We start from the raw sequence: 14,614 nt of genomic DNA on the forward strand, positions 1-14,614 counted from the left end.
GCTTGATGGAAAATTGGTCATGGGATGTGAAGGGTGCTGAACCCACGTGGTTGCAGTGAGAAATGTAACATGAGACCAACTTTAATCCTGCTCTCACAGCAGTAGTGGCCTTCAGATGGGAGGCTGTAAAGGAGGGCGAGAGACATTGAGGAGGAGTATTCCACAATGACAGCCTTCACTCAGAAAATTTCCCTGCTGGCACTAACTTAGATTCTTGTCACTGGGGAAGATATTTTGACTCGAGGGTAATGTAGAAAAAGACAGTAGTAGTTGTATTGTAGTGGAGAAGCAGAGAATTGGAAGCCCAGAGGAGACAAGGGTTCTTTTCCCCTCTTTACTACAATTATTTGACAAAGTCATTTCATAAGATGGTCCTCATGAATTGCCTTGTGATGTCTGAGTTTTATCTGATATATAAACATGATAAGATCCAATGAATATTTCTATCTTCAGCATCCACAGTGCTTGCCCAACCACTGTGAAAAAAGCGACTACACGCAGCTTCTGCCTCTCTGGAAATTGCTCGGGCTTAATTCCGTGCAACCAGGGAGTAGCTTCTTGCGTGCATCTATCTTTGTATTTTCTCTGTCACCTACAATGAACAACTCTACTCATGTCTTAGCTTATATGATAAAGTTAGAGAGATTCAGGAAAAACCGCCCTGATATTTTTAAAAGCTAGTCATGGTGCTTGAGAAAATTAAAATCTTGGCAACTTTTCTTAGGACTTGAGCTTCTATCATGGAGCAACCTTAAATGATTTTCAGGCTAGGCTGACGGTGGGGCAAATCAGTGCATCTAGCCCTTCAAGAAAAGCAGACTTGCTCTTTGATACTTCCGCTTGCCAGTTAGTCCATCAGTTTTTCCCACTGTAAATACTTACTTAGATTTAGGACCTTTGGATTTGAATGAGTGAGCCCAGAGCCAATGATTTAAACTTTGCATTGTGGAGGAACATTAACGTCCACATTCTCCAATTTCCTTTTCTACTGCCTGAAAATATTTGACCATGGAAGCATGTGTGATTAAATTAGCCCACATGAAATTTAGTAATATTGGCCATGAAATCACAAAGCCCAAAGTCCTTTGGAACTGGCTCTCTGACCATCCCTGCAGAAAAACTCTAAGTTCTGCACTGACCACTGATAAAAATCATCTCTGTTTTTGGGTCATAGAGCACAGACAACAGACGATCTTCCACCCAACTTCAGAGCATTGGAGGAAATGACAAAATGTGATGACTGAGTCTTATTCAGCTACTGTGATTTCTCTCTCAGCCTGTGCACTTGGAGGCTCCATGTGTTGGCTCTGTAGGGTCATGCAGGGAGTCATCCAAGGGAGTGAGAAATAATACAAATCCTGCAATTTCCAGAAAAAGAGTATCTGATTATTGAAATTTTTCTTAAAAACAAAAAACCTTGAAAAGGAATACAATGATGCAATTCTGGTGAGGATTTTTTAAAGGGCTAACAGGAATAATTATATTATGAAAAAAATGAATTTTTCTTTTCCCCCACATTACCTGCTATGTAGACAGGAAGGAAGTAACACTGGCTGAAACGAATTCCTAATCACAAAACAGGAGAAAAGTAAACTGAAGTACACATCTTGAGGACCGTTCCCATAACAGTTCTGTTAGCATGCATTCCTAGAAGATTTGTAGAGCCAGGGACAGTGAGAGTACGGTGTAGTGCATGTAAAAATGCAAATACAATGTAGCTGGAAGCACAGAAGCAGGTGATGTGAAAATCAAGCATTTCTTATTGCAAGACAGTCTGGGAGGCTTGAATTATCAGCAGGGCTGCCTGAGGCAAAAATGGCCTTGGATGATGGAGTTCTGTCCTACGAGGTCGCTGTGAGTTAGAACGCACTCACAACAAACGGTTTGCTTTAGGTAAGAAACCCTCAAGGTGCAAGGCTAAGCCCGCCCTGCTTTAGGAGCTCACGCATGCGCACCACCTCCCGGGACAGGGCTCTGGGGCGCGCGAACTGCCGCCCTCTAACGGCCTCAGGCGTCAGTTGCAGAAGGTCACCTTCAGGGAGGCGCGCGGCAGGAGCAGGGAGGGCAGGGTCTCTAAGGGTAGGTCTCGCGGCTGGGCTGGGCTGTGCCAGGGGAGGCCTCAGACCCTGCACACAGGAGCGCACCGCTCTTCCGCTTTCTCATAGGTCATTTCTATTACAAAGGAAGGTAAGGGACAGGCAAACATGCTTGGTAATGTTGCTGCTATGCTTTACCCTCCTGTAGGCTCTTGGCTTATTTGCAGGTGGGCTTTGCATTGGGAGACCCCCTTTCACCGTGTAGAATTCAGCGCCCTCAGGTTGCTAGCGTGCCCTGTGCCAGCAGTATTTATACCACGGGAATGACAAAGGCTGCACGTCAGGACCGCAGTGATTGTTTTCCTAATTGGCGGAGTTAAAATGAGGGGGGAAATTTCAATAATGCCTCTTTAAACTGACAAGTGTGTCAAGTCATTATCTGTTACATTGTGAGCAATACCTAATTTTGAACAATTTTTCGGGATTTGAAAATCACTGTCTGTTTAAGCAAAGAAAGATCTCCTGTCAAAGAAAATTCAATCAAGTTCCAGCCTACGACCTCGCTTCTCTTAGGTTTTCCTTGTTAACGCAAGAAACATGTCAACCAACCTTCATGTTCAAATGACACTGATTTGCTCAGGAAGTGAGTGACTTTGCTGAGTTGACTAAAAATCAGACATTTATTTGTAGTGTCGTGCGTGGAGTCATGATTGACTTGCAAGCGTGGTGGATTAAGGATGCAACAGGTTTGCCAAGATCCACAAAAGCATCCTGCTAATGCTGTGTGTATAAAAGATTTCCACTCAGAAGTATTGCATGTTTGATTGAGACCAGTAAATTGTGTGTCACTCCTCCATTTGTTTCTGGGACATTTTGTATGTGTGTATAATTCTGCAGAAAGCCGGCGCGGGTGTGTAATCCTTTGCCAGCACACAACTGTGTGTGCATTTGAGGCTGTAAGTTACTGTATTTGTGTTTCTATCCTGGAGGAGTGGAGTGAGTGTCAGTGGGTGCATTTGGAATGTGAGGCACATGTGTATATTAAGAGGCCGTCGGGGGTCAGTGTTTGTACTTGAGGAGATGAGAGAGTTTTGTGTTTGATTTCTGAGGGTGGATACTTGTGTGGTGTTGTGTATATCTTGATATTGGACAGAGATGTAGTTGTGAGCTTCCTAGGGATTGTGAGAATTGAGGGGTGTGGGTGCTTCTGTGCCTGTTATTTGGGACTCTGTTGGCCATGTGTTTCCGTGAATTCACAGTTTGGGGGTTGTGTATGTGTGAATGGGTTCTTGCAAAACTGATATTTGTATGTGTGGGTTGGCGGTGTCTGTATGAATATTCGTGGCTCAGTATGAGTGTGTTTTGTGGGAATGTGCAGGGCATGAATACAGGCATGTGTACTTAGAGACTTGGAGGTGAGCTCTTTACAATTTGTGGCTCGAGGGAATATTTACGGTGTGGCCCTCTTGCCATGAATTTTGGGTCATCCTGTGTACCTAACAGCAGGTTTGGAATGGGTTTCTCTGCTGTACATTTGGGCATCTGAGGGAGTGTGCCTGTGTGTATTAGTTTGGGTGTAGGGCCTGCTCTGTTTGTATATTTGGGGAGTGAGCGAGGATCGCTGGTATGTAGTCAGGGTATGTTGTACAGTTGTGTTGCTTTGGGTGCTTTTCTGGAGTTGCACATGCATTCTTGTATGTTCGGTCTGGGGTTTGTGCGATTCTGTACACTAGAAAATTTGAAATTGATTTCTGTTTGAGTATTTTGGATTGTTGGATTATGTGTGGGTGCACATCATGAGGTTATATTGGTGTTGGAAGATACAGGGTTGTTTTTGCATACTTTCAGTACCCTGGATAATTTAGGTTAGATTTAGGGTATGAGGCCAGTTGTATGGGTAAAGAACTTGTGTGTTTCATGAAGGGTCATGGCAGTTTGGATGAATATTTTCCAGGGCTGTGTGTACTCTTTTTCAGTAGAGAGTATGGTGTATTCTGGAAAATGAGGACAGTGTGTCTGATGAGAATATGGGGCTGTGTGTTTGTATAGGGTGTGGGAGAATTGTGTTTACATGTAGTGGAGGCATGTTGATATGGTTATGTGGGAGATACTGAGAATGTGGCAGCTTTGGAACATGAGATACGGCCCTGGAACGGGGTTCCGGTGTATTTATTCAGGATGTGCAAGAAATATTTCATTGTGAGTGGGGAGTATATACTGGCGTGTGTAAGTCATGAGTGGGTGGGTGAATTATTCTTGGAGTATTCTACAAGTGTTTCTTTGGAGAATGTCAGGGTGTTTCTAGGTGTGTTTGGGCACGTTTGGAGGTTGGGGAAGTGAGGCTATATTCTAGAGACGTGTGATAATCTACAGTGTTTTGGGTGATGTATACTTTGAGAAATTGAGGCTATATGTGTGTGCGTATGTGTCTGTGTATGTTGTGTCTGGCATGTATGAACACGTGGCCACTTAGGGGCATGGGTTGTGTGTGCATACTAGCTAGAGTGCAAGGATTGTTGGTATTTTGGAGTTTTATCTGCATCCTTGAATGTGTGGGCTGTATACACATGGTTGGGTTTTAGGTGAGTGTGTGGGGGATTTGTGTCTGTATGAAAGCAGACAGCATTCCTCTTTGTGCCTATTCTGGTCTAATTCTTGCAGAATTTTGTGGTATAGCTTGAACGTGCATTTTCAGTGTTCATGTGGTATACTTAAATATGTTAATACTAAAGGTCGTATGCGGTTGTGTGTTTATTTGGTTTCACTAGTTTTCAGGGGTGTTTGTTCTGGAGGATGTGGGAGATTCAGGATGTACCTTTGGAAACTGAGAGGGTTTATATAAATGGTGCCCGCATTTTGGAATTGTGTATTATTAGTGTTTGGAGATGTGGGTTTTGGTGTGTGTCTGATTAACGTGGCTTATGAAGTGAGATTTTGAACTTGGTGGTGTTAGAGAGCTAGATTGTGTGTACGGTGTTCAGTGAGTATATATGTGTACTGTTTATTGTACATGTGTGTGTTCAGGCACGTGTGGAGAGTATATACATCGTCGTAGTAATGACTGTGAGTGTTCGTGGTCCGTAGGGTTTTTGTTGTAAAACTATAAAAAGCAGTAAGGTGTGGTATGTTCGTATATTCAGGTTGTGGGTCCTAGGTGTATGTGTGTGTGCAGGAGTTGTGAGCTGTGTGTCCTGGAGATATATAGTGACGTTTGGTTTACATATTATGGGTGGGAGTTAAAGGTCCTTCTCATGGCACAGGTGGAATGTGTGTACATGTTAATAGGAAAGTGGATCAGGTATGCTGGCATTGGCTCCTATTAACTTGGGATAGTAGGTGGTGCTTATCTCTGCCCACTAGAGGTCAGTGACATCAGGCTGGTACCTTGAAATCAGCCGTGGCAGGATTACTTCTATCAGGTAAGTTGTCAGTCTTTACAAAGCAGACTTGCAACACTCGCAATGGAGAGTGAATTGATAAATATTTACCAACACATCATTGGTCAGTGTGTGTGTGTGTGTGTGTGTGTGTGCGCACATGTGTGTGTCTTTCTGTCTGTGTGTCTGCCTGTGTATCGTTAGAATGTGTTAAGGAAGAACATATAGACATCGTAGGGGTACTCTATTAGAGATTGTGAGTGGACCATTTGGGGGACTTAGGCCCTTCTATATGTCCATGGGAAAGAGGCATGGCAATATTGTATCCTTTCATCTCATTTTTCAAACTCTATCCCTAACAAATAACCTGAGAAACCAGAATATATGAAGAAGAATGGGGCATCAGCATTGGAGGAATGTCACTGACAACCTAGTATAAGCAGATGACACTTGCATGCTGACAATGAAGAAACATTGAAGAACTACCTGATGAAGGTCAGAGACCACAGCCTTCAGTGTGGATTACACTTGAACATAATGAAAATGAAAATCTTCACACTGGAAAAACAAAGTAAATAGAGACATATTTGAAGTTGTCAAGGATTTCATGCCCCTTGAATCAACAGTCCACAATCATGAAAACAGTAGTCAGGACATCAAAGGACTTTTGCCTTGAGCAAATCTGCTGCAAACGATGTCCTTACAGTTGTAAAAATGCAAGATGTCACTTTGATAAGAAAGGTGCACCTGACCAATCCTGGCTTCCAGTCCCACCAAAAGTCTGCCCCTCAGAGCTTGGGAGCCTTTCTAAAGTCAAAGAGCACCAGTAAGCAGAAGGTAGGGAAAACACAGTGTTAGCACCTGGGCTGGGAAAAGAGGACTGCAAGAACTCTGAGATGACAGGACCCCAGTTAGCTGAAAAACAGCCAGATACAGACTTGCACAGCCAGAATCCCTCCAGCCTTGGTTGTGGGTAGGGTGAACCTTCTGATGTGCCCCTGTGCTGAGAAGCGTGAGATGCAGGTGAAGGTCTCAGTCACACCTGTGCAGGTATGTGTGGCCTGGTCTAGCTTTGTTGCCTCAGGGGAGCTGACAGGTAAGGGAGATGAGGAACTGGTCTGTGTTCCTTGAACAATCTGGAGGAAGATGACAGTTCCACTCTTACAGTAGGGCTTCCCAACCACACCCCTTGTCTCTTCTGTCACAGGTGGCCTCAGAATCCAAAAGATAGAATGGAATGGTTTCCTCCAGTGTGTCTGATCACTTGGTTTGGATCCCCACCTTCCCAGGCAGGCGTGGTGCCAGTTCAGTGGGAGTGGCAGAAGCAATGCAGTGGTTTAGGTCAGGTAGGTGACAGGGGAGGCCATGGGGAAGCTCTGTCCCTGAGGGAGGGTAGATCTACAGAGCTTGGGGAAGCCCACCTGTGAATACACATGGCTCTTACTTCCCTCAGTTCTTTCTTTTCTGAAGCCTCAGGATGTTGCTAGCACTAGGAGCCTCATCTCAGCATCCTGTTTTTCTGACAGGGTGTCCTGACCTTCTTTATTTTCCCCCATGTCATGTGCAGCTTCAAACATACCACATGATGTCAAATGACCATGGCGGACCCCAGGTGACTGCACACACACCTCCTACCTCACTCGGACCCACCCAAGGACTTGTGTACCTTATGGTGAGTGTCCTTCATGATGGTGTATTCTGCTGCCCAGAAGTGTACTGATACCTCTTTGTGGAATGATGCAGTAACTGCTTCTCTGTAATACAAATGGATTCCCTGTAGCCTGGCCAGCCTGCTTCATATGTTATTCCCAACATGATGACTGTAGTTGGTACTATATGTACTCTTTTGTTGACAGAATGGTGGTTGGCCTTCTTTTATATTGTAAAACATCACATATTTTAAATATAATATTTGATCAATAATACATGCTAGGATTTCGTAGGTTTCTTTTCATTTGGTTTTGAATATTCTTTTTGTTGCTTTTGTTCTTTTGTTTTTAGAAATCACCCCCCATGCTTTCTGCCTCCAGCCCTCCTAGCCATTAAACTGCTCTATGTCTTTGCATATTGTAGACTTTCATGTAAGTGGGATCATGCAATAATTGTTCTTGGGATTTCAGTTATTTCATCCAGAACAGTGTTTTCAACATTCATCCGCTTCTTGCAAAGTACAATCTTCTTGCTCTTTATGACTACATAATATTGCATGTATCTATCTGTCACATTTTGTGTATTCAGTCATCTTTTGATGGACATTGGGCTTATTTCCACCTTTTTGATTCAGTGAATAATGGTGCAGTAAACGTCAGTGCCCAAGTATGTGTTTTCGTACTTTCAATTCTTCTGTGTATATGCCTAGAGTGGAATGACAGGGTCATATGGCAGTTCTTTGTTAGATTATTTGAGGAGCCACCAAACTGTGTACTACAGTGGCTGCAGCACCTCAGATGCCCACTAGCAATGCACATGGCTCCCAGCTTCTTCCATTCTCACTAAAGCTCTTCTGCTTGTTTTTTTTTCTGGCAATAGTCATCAGTGGGACAAGGAGTGATACCTCATTGTGATTTTCATTTGCATTTCCCTAATGACTGATGATGCCTCTTTTCATGTGCATACTGGTCATTTGTATTTTCTTTGGAATAATGCCTGTTTATGCCTTTCGCCATTTTTTTTAAATTCGGTAGTTTGTGTTTCTGTGTTTAGTTCTAGGCACTCCTTATATTTCTGAATAAGAAACCCTTAAGGAATTCCAAGTATGCTCTCACAATCTGTAGTTGTCTTCACTTTCTTGATAGTGCTCACTGATGCACAAAAGATTTAAATTGCACCAAGAGAAATTTATCTATTTGTTTCTTATGTCATATCTACGAAAGTGTGGGGGAAAAAAACATGAAATATAACTCTGATGCTTACTTTTAAGGGTTTTGTGATTTTGGTTCTCATATTTAGGTCATCTATCCATTTTATCCATTTAGAGTAAATTTTTGTATATGGTGTGGAGTACGTGTTCACCTTCATGGTTTTCTGTGTGGAGATCCAGTTGTCTGAACATCATTTGTTAAAGAGACCGTTCTTTACACACTGAATGGACATAGCATCGTTGTTGAAACAAATTGAGCAAAGATATAAAAATTCATTTCTGGAACCTCAATACTTTCTTTAGTCTCTATGTCTATTCTTATGGCAGAACCAGAATGGTTAGTGTACTGCATGTGTGTAGTGCTATTTTAAGTCTTGAAGTGTGTGTCCTATAGTTTGTTCTTCTTTTTCAAGATTGTTTTGTATATTGAGAACACTTTGTGGACTGTAATATATAAATTATACATAGGTGGTATATTTTCTTGGTTCTGTGTGCTTGATTTTCTCTGCTCTATTTAACTTGTAAGTGGTAAGACATGGATACTGAGATTTAGGAGAGAGGAATAGGAGAGTCTCAGCATCCTGACCCAGGAATGAAAATCCCACAGCAAGACTGCATGAAGGAAATTGCTGCAAGGGCTGATGATGTACAGAGCTGGGAGATATGAGATGATTTTTATCAGTGGGCAATGTCTGCTTTAGACCTTTCCACAAGAATGGTCAGGGAGCCGGGTCCAAAGGACTTTTGGCTTCGCCCTTTCATGGCCAATCTTGGTAAGTTTCATATGGGCTAATTTAATCACGTATGCTTCCAGGTTCAGAGATTTTCAATTTCGAAAAAGAAATTGCAGAATTGGACATGATTGTTTCTCCAGCATGCAATGTTTGAATCATTGGCCTTGAGTTGACTCATTGAAATCCAATGGCCCTAAATCCTTGAGCGTATATCATGGGAAAAAAATCGATTGACTAACTGACAAGCGGAAGAATCACGGAGCAGTCCTGCTTTTCTTGAGTACCTAGATACAATGATTTGCCTGGCCATTCGCGTAATAGGAAAGTCTGGATTGAACATCCTTTAATGTTGCCCTATGATAGAAGTTCACATCCCAAGAAAAGTCACCAATATTTATCAATCAGAATGAGTAGCTTTAAAAAATACTAGGATGATTTTCTTGACTCTCTCTAAGTGCATCATCTAAGCTGTGAGTAGAGTTGTCCATTGTAGCTGCCAGAGAGAATACAAAGGAAGTACTTCCTGGCTGCAGAATAATATCCAGAGAGGCAGAATCTGCATGGAGGCGCTTTTTCACAGTGGTTGGGCAAACACTATGGATGCTGTAGATAGAAATATTCACTGGGTCCCATCAGTTTTGTTATAATTCAGATAACACTCAGAAATCATCAGGCAATTCATGAGGACCACGTTATAAAATGACTTTCTCACATAATTGTAGCAAAGAGGAAAGAAGAACCCTTGTCTCCTCTGGATGAATTCTCTGCTTTCCCACTACAATATCACTGCTGTTGCATTTTTCTACAACATTTCCTCTTGAGTCAAAATATCTTTCTACAGTGATAAGAAACTATGTTAGTGCCAAAACCCATTGCATTCAAGTCGAATCTGACTCACAGTGAACCCACAGGACAGAGTAGAACAGCTCGTTAGGCTTTCCAACGAGTGCTTGCAGGATTCATACTGCCAACCTTTTGATTAGCAGCGATAGCACTTAACCACTACACCACCAGTGTTGTTAATGCCAGTAAGGACATTTTTTGAGTGGAGGCCATCATTGTGGAACTCTCCTCCTCAGCCTCTCTCTCCTTCCCCTACACCTGCCCATCCAGAAACCACTACTGCTCTGACAGCTGGATTAAAGTTGGTCTCACATTTCTTAATTTTTCAGACTGCAACAGCGGATACAAATCTTGCATTTCTTCATCTTTGGCTTTAGTGCTTGGCACGTAGATTTGAATGATAGTCATATTAAATAGCCTTCCTTGTAGGCGTGTGGATATTATCCTATCACTGACAGCGTTGTACTTCAGGAAAGGTCTTGAAATGTTCATTTTGATGATGAATGCAGCAGCATTCCTCTTCAAGTTGTCATTCCCAGCATAGTAGACTATATGATCATCAGATTCAAAATGGTCAATACCAGTCCATTTCAGCTCACTAATGCCTAGGATATTGATGTTTATGTGTTCCATTTCATTTTTGATTATTTCCAATTTTCCTAGATTTATGCTTTGTACATTCCAGGTTCCTATTATTAATGGATGTTTGTAGCTGTTTCTTCTCATTTTGAGCCGTGCCACATGAGCAAATGAAGGTCCCGAAAGCTAGACTCCATCCACATCATTAAGGTTGACTCTTTTTTTTTCTTTTTAGGAGGCAGCTCTTCCCCAGTCGTCTTTTGAGTGCCTTCCAACCTGGGTGGTTCATCTTCCAGCAGACAATGTTGTGCTGTTATTCATAAGGTTTCAATGTCTAATGCTTTTCAGAAGTAGACTGCTGGGTCCTTCTTCCTAGTCCGTCTTAGTCAGGAAGCTCAGCTGAAATATGTCCTCCATGGGTGACCCTACTTGTATCTGAATACTGGAGGCATAGCTTCCAGCATCACAACAACTCGTGCAAGCCCCCACAGTATGAAAAACTGACAGACATATGGGGGCTTGCAATGAAGATGCATCGATAATTACTGGTGATTGGAATGCGAAAGTTGGAAACAAAGAAGAAGGATCAGTAGTTGAAAAATATGGCCTTGGTGATAGAAACAATGCTGGACATCGACTGATAGAATTTTGCAAGACCAATGACTTCTTCATTGAAAATACCTTCTTTCACCATCATAAACGGAGACTATTTATACACATGGACCTCACCAGATGGAACACACAGGAATCAAATTGACTACATCTGCAGAAAGTGACAATGGAAAAGGCCACTATCATCAATCAGAACAAGGCCAGGGGCTGACTGTGGAACAGACCGTGAATTGCTCATATGCAAATTCAAGCTGAAACTGAGGAAAATCAGAGAAAGTCCACGAGAGCCAAAATATAACCTTGAGTATATCCCACCTGAATCTGGAGACCATCTAAAGAACAGATTTGACACACTGAACTCTAGTGACCAAACACCAGATGAGTTGTGGAATGACATCAAGGACATCATCCTTGAAGAAAGCAAGAGGTCATTGAAAAGACAGGAAAGAAAGACAAGACAAAGATGGATGTCAGAGGAGACTCTGAAACTTGCTGATGAATGTCGAGCAGCGAAAGGAAGAAATGATAAAGCAAAAGAAGTGTATAAAAGATTTGAAAAGGCAGCTCGAGAAGACAAAGTAAAGTATTATAATGACATATGCAAAGAGCTGGAGATAGAAAACCAAAGGGAAGGAACACACTCAGCATTTCTGAAGCTGAAAAAACTGATGAAAAAAATCAAGGCTTGAGTTGCAATAGTGAAGGATTCTATGGGGAAAATATTAAATGACACAGGAAGCATCAAGAACATGGAAGGAATACACAGAATCAAAAAGAATTAGTCTATGTTCAACCATTTCAAGAGGTAGCATATGATCAGGAACCAATGGCACTAAAGGAAGAAGTCTAAGCTGGACTGAAGGCACTGGCAAAAAACAAGGCTCCAGGGATTGACGGCATATCAACTGAGATGTGTTCACAGACAGAAGCAGCGCTGGAGATGCACACTTGTCTATGTCAACAAATATGGAAGACAACTTCCTGGCCAATTGACTATTTATGTCTATTCCCAAGAAAGGTGATCCAACTGAATGCAGATATTATCGAACTATATCATTAATATCACATGCAAGCAAAATTTTGCTAAAGATCATTCAAAAATGGCTGCAGCAGTATATGGACACAGAACTGCCAGAAATTGAGGCTGGTTTCAGAAGAGGACGTGGAACCAGGGATATCATTGCTGATGTCAGATGCATCATGGATGAAAGCAGCGAATACTAGAAGGATGTTTACCTGTGTTTTATTGACTATGTAAAGGCATTTGACTGTGTGGATCATAACAAATTATGGATAACATTGAGAAGAATAAGAATTTCAGAACACTTAATTGTGTTCATGAGGAACTTTTACATAGATCAAGAGGCAGTTGTTCAGACAGAACAAGAGGATACTCACTGGTTTAAAGTCAGGAAAGGTGTGCTTTAGGGTTGTATCCTTTCACCATACCTATTCAATCTGTATGCTGAGCAAATAATCAGAGAAGCTGGACTGTATGAAGACAAAACGAGGCATCAGGATTGGGGTAAGACTCTTTAACAACCTGCATTATGCAGATGACGCAACCATGCTTGCTGAAAGTGAAGAGGACTTCAAGCATTTACTAATGAAGATCAGAGGCCACAGCCTTCAGTATCGATTGCACCTCAAATTAAAGAAAACAAAAATCCTCACAACTGGACCAATAAGCAACATCATGATAAATGTAGAAGAGATTGAAGTTGTCAAGGATTTCATTTTACTTGGATCCACCATCTACAGCCATGGAAGCAGCAATCAAGAAATCAAAAGGCGCATTGCACTGGGTAAATATGCTGCAAAGGACCCCATTAACGTGTTGAAAAGCAAAGATGTCACCTTGACAACTAAGGTGAGCCTGAGCCAAGCCATGGCATTTTCAGCAGCATCACATGCATGTGAAAGGTGGACAATGAATAAGGAAGACCAAAGAAGAATTGACGCTTTTGAATTGCAGCGTTGGTGAAGAATATTGAATATACCATGGACTGCCAAAAGAACGAACAAATCTGTCTTGGAAGAAGTGGAACCAGAATGCTCCTTAGAAGCAAGGATGGCGAGATTGCCTCTTACATACTTTGGACATGTTGTCAGGAGGGATCAGTCTCTGGAGAAGGAGTTCATGCTTAGCAAAGTACAAGGTCAGTGGAAAAAAGGAAGACCCTCGATGAGGTGGATTGACACAGTGGCTGAAAGAATGAGCTCAAGCATAGCAATGATTGTAAGGATGGCCCAGGACCAGGCGGTCTTTCATTCTGTTCTGCATAGTTTTGCTATGAGTCGGAACCGACTCGACCCCACCTAAAAGCAATAACGGCAACACATTTCTTTTCTTACTGCAGCCACTTGGGATCAGCAACCTTATCTCCCGTGACCAATTTTTCTACCAAGCCTCTCTTGTTGAAACAACAACAAAATGAATGCTCTTTCAACTCATTTTGACTTTAATACAGTGAAAATTATGTTCGTGATGAAAAATAAGTCAAAAATACTCTCATTTAAAGATGATAATACGACGATTCCCACAAAGATATGGGCACATACCTAGATGAGCCTGGATTCCGAGACCAAGGGTTTGTGATGGAAACATGTGAAGCTGAAGCTGAGAAGTAGGACTTCATGGCTCAGAATGGCCAGCTAGAATTTAGATGGGAGCAAGTGTGTGTGGATGGGGATTTGACTTTGGTGAGTAGAATCCTGCCTTGGTCTCAAGATATGCCCTCATTTCAGGGCCATGGGGCCCTGTCTAACACCTGGAGAGCCTAGGGCTGTAGCATAGTAGGCCCTTTTCCTTCAGAGTAAAAGATTTTGTGCCTTCCTTGTCCTTACATCTTCTCCCAAGCCCATTAAGCCTAGGTGCTCAAGAGTGTTTGATGAGTATTTATTATCCCAGATAATCAAAATGACCTCTAATGATGTTGTGAAATTGGTGTGCTGGTTTGGTTTGGATGCTGCGTTTTATGTTTATGAAATGAAGATTCAGTCTCAGGCCTTATGACTGCAAATTCAGTTCTGTTTTTCTGAAGGTGAGTAAGTCATAACAGCTTAATGTTTTATACCTCTTGGTAGTTTTGCCAGATAAAATACAAGCCACTTGTTGACTTCAAATTTCTGTTAAACAAGGACTAATATTATTGTAAATATATCCCCAGTATTCCATGGGAAATTCCTGAATTTTGTTTGCTAAACCTGGCAAGCCTGTTCTTAGGGGGACTTTGATGTTGAGGAGAATGTTAAAGTTCTCATTGTAGAAACAGACTAAAGAAACACAAATAGGATTGCTGATCCCAGAGTGAGGTGGGGAAACATTGACATTATTTTAGTGCAAAATATATATATTTTGGAACACACCTTAATTGTGTAAAGAGAAAACAGGAGGAGGCATGGCCAAGATGATGGAATAATCAGATGCTTCCTGTTATTGCTCTTACAACAAAGATCGAAAAATCAAGCGAATCGATTATATCTGATAGTCTAGGAGTCCTGATCATCAAAGAAAAAGCTTAGGAATTGGACTGAGTGGAAAGGTGAAGGAGAGACTGTTCAGAAGCAGTG

The 14,614-nt window shown here is 41.9% G+C and overlaps 1 protein-coding gene across 1 annotated transcript in view; it reads right to left on the reverse strand.

Moving 5' to 3' along the window:
- Positions 1-1,904: 1,904 nt before the first annotated feature.
- LOC135232403 (NUT family member 2D-like) overlaps positions 1,905-14,614 on the reverse strand; it is a 79,049-nt gene continuing 66,339 nt past the window's right edge. Inside the window, exon 8 of the mRNA XM_064290960.1 lies at positions 1,905-2,126. Within this exon, the coding sequence (XP_064147030.1) occupies positions 1,905-2,126 (222 nt within the window). The remainder of the gene's footprint in view (positions 2,127-14,614) is intronic.

This window comes from Loxodonta africana, chromosome 9 (assembly GCF_030014295.1).
Source record: "Loxodonta africana isolate mLoxAfr1 chromosome 9, mLoxAfr1.hap2, whole genome shotgun sequence".
NCBI lineage: Eukaryota > Metazoa > Chordata > Mammalia > Proboscidea > Elephantidae > Loxodonta > Loxodonta africana.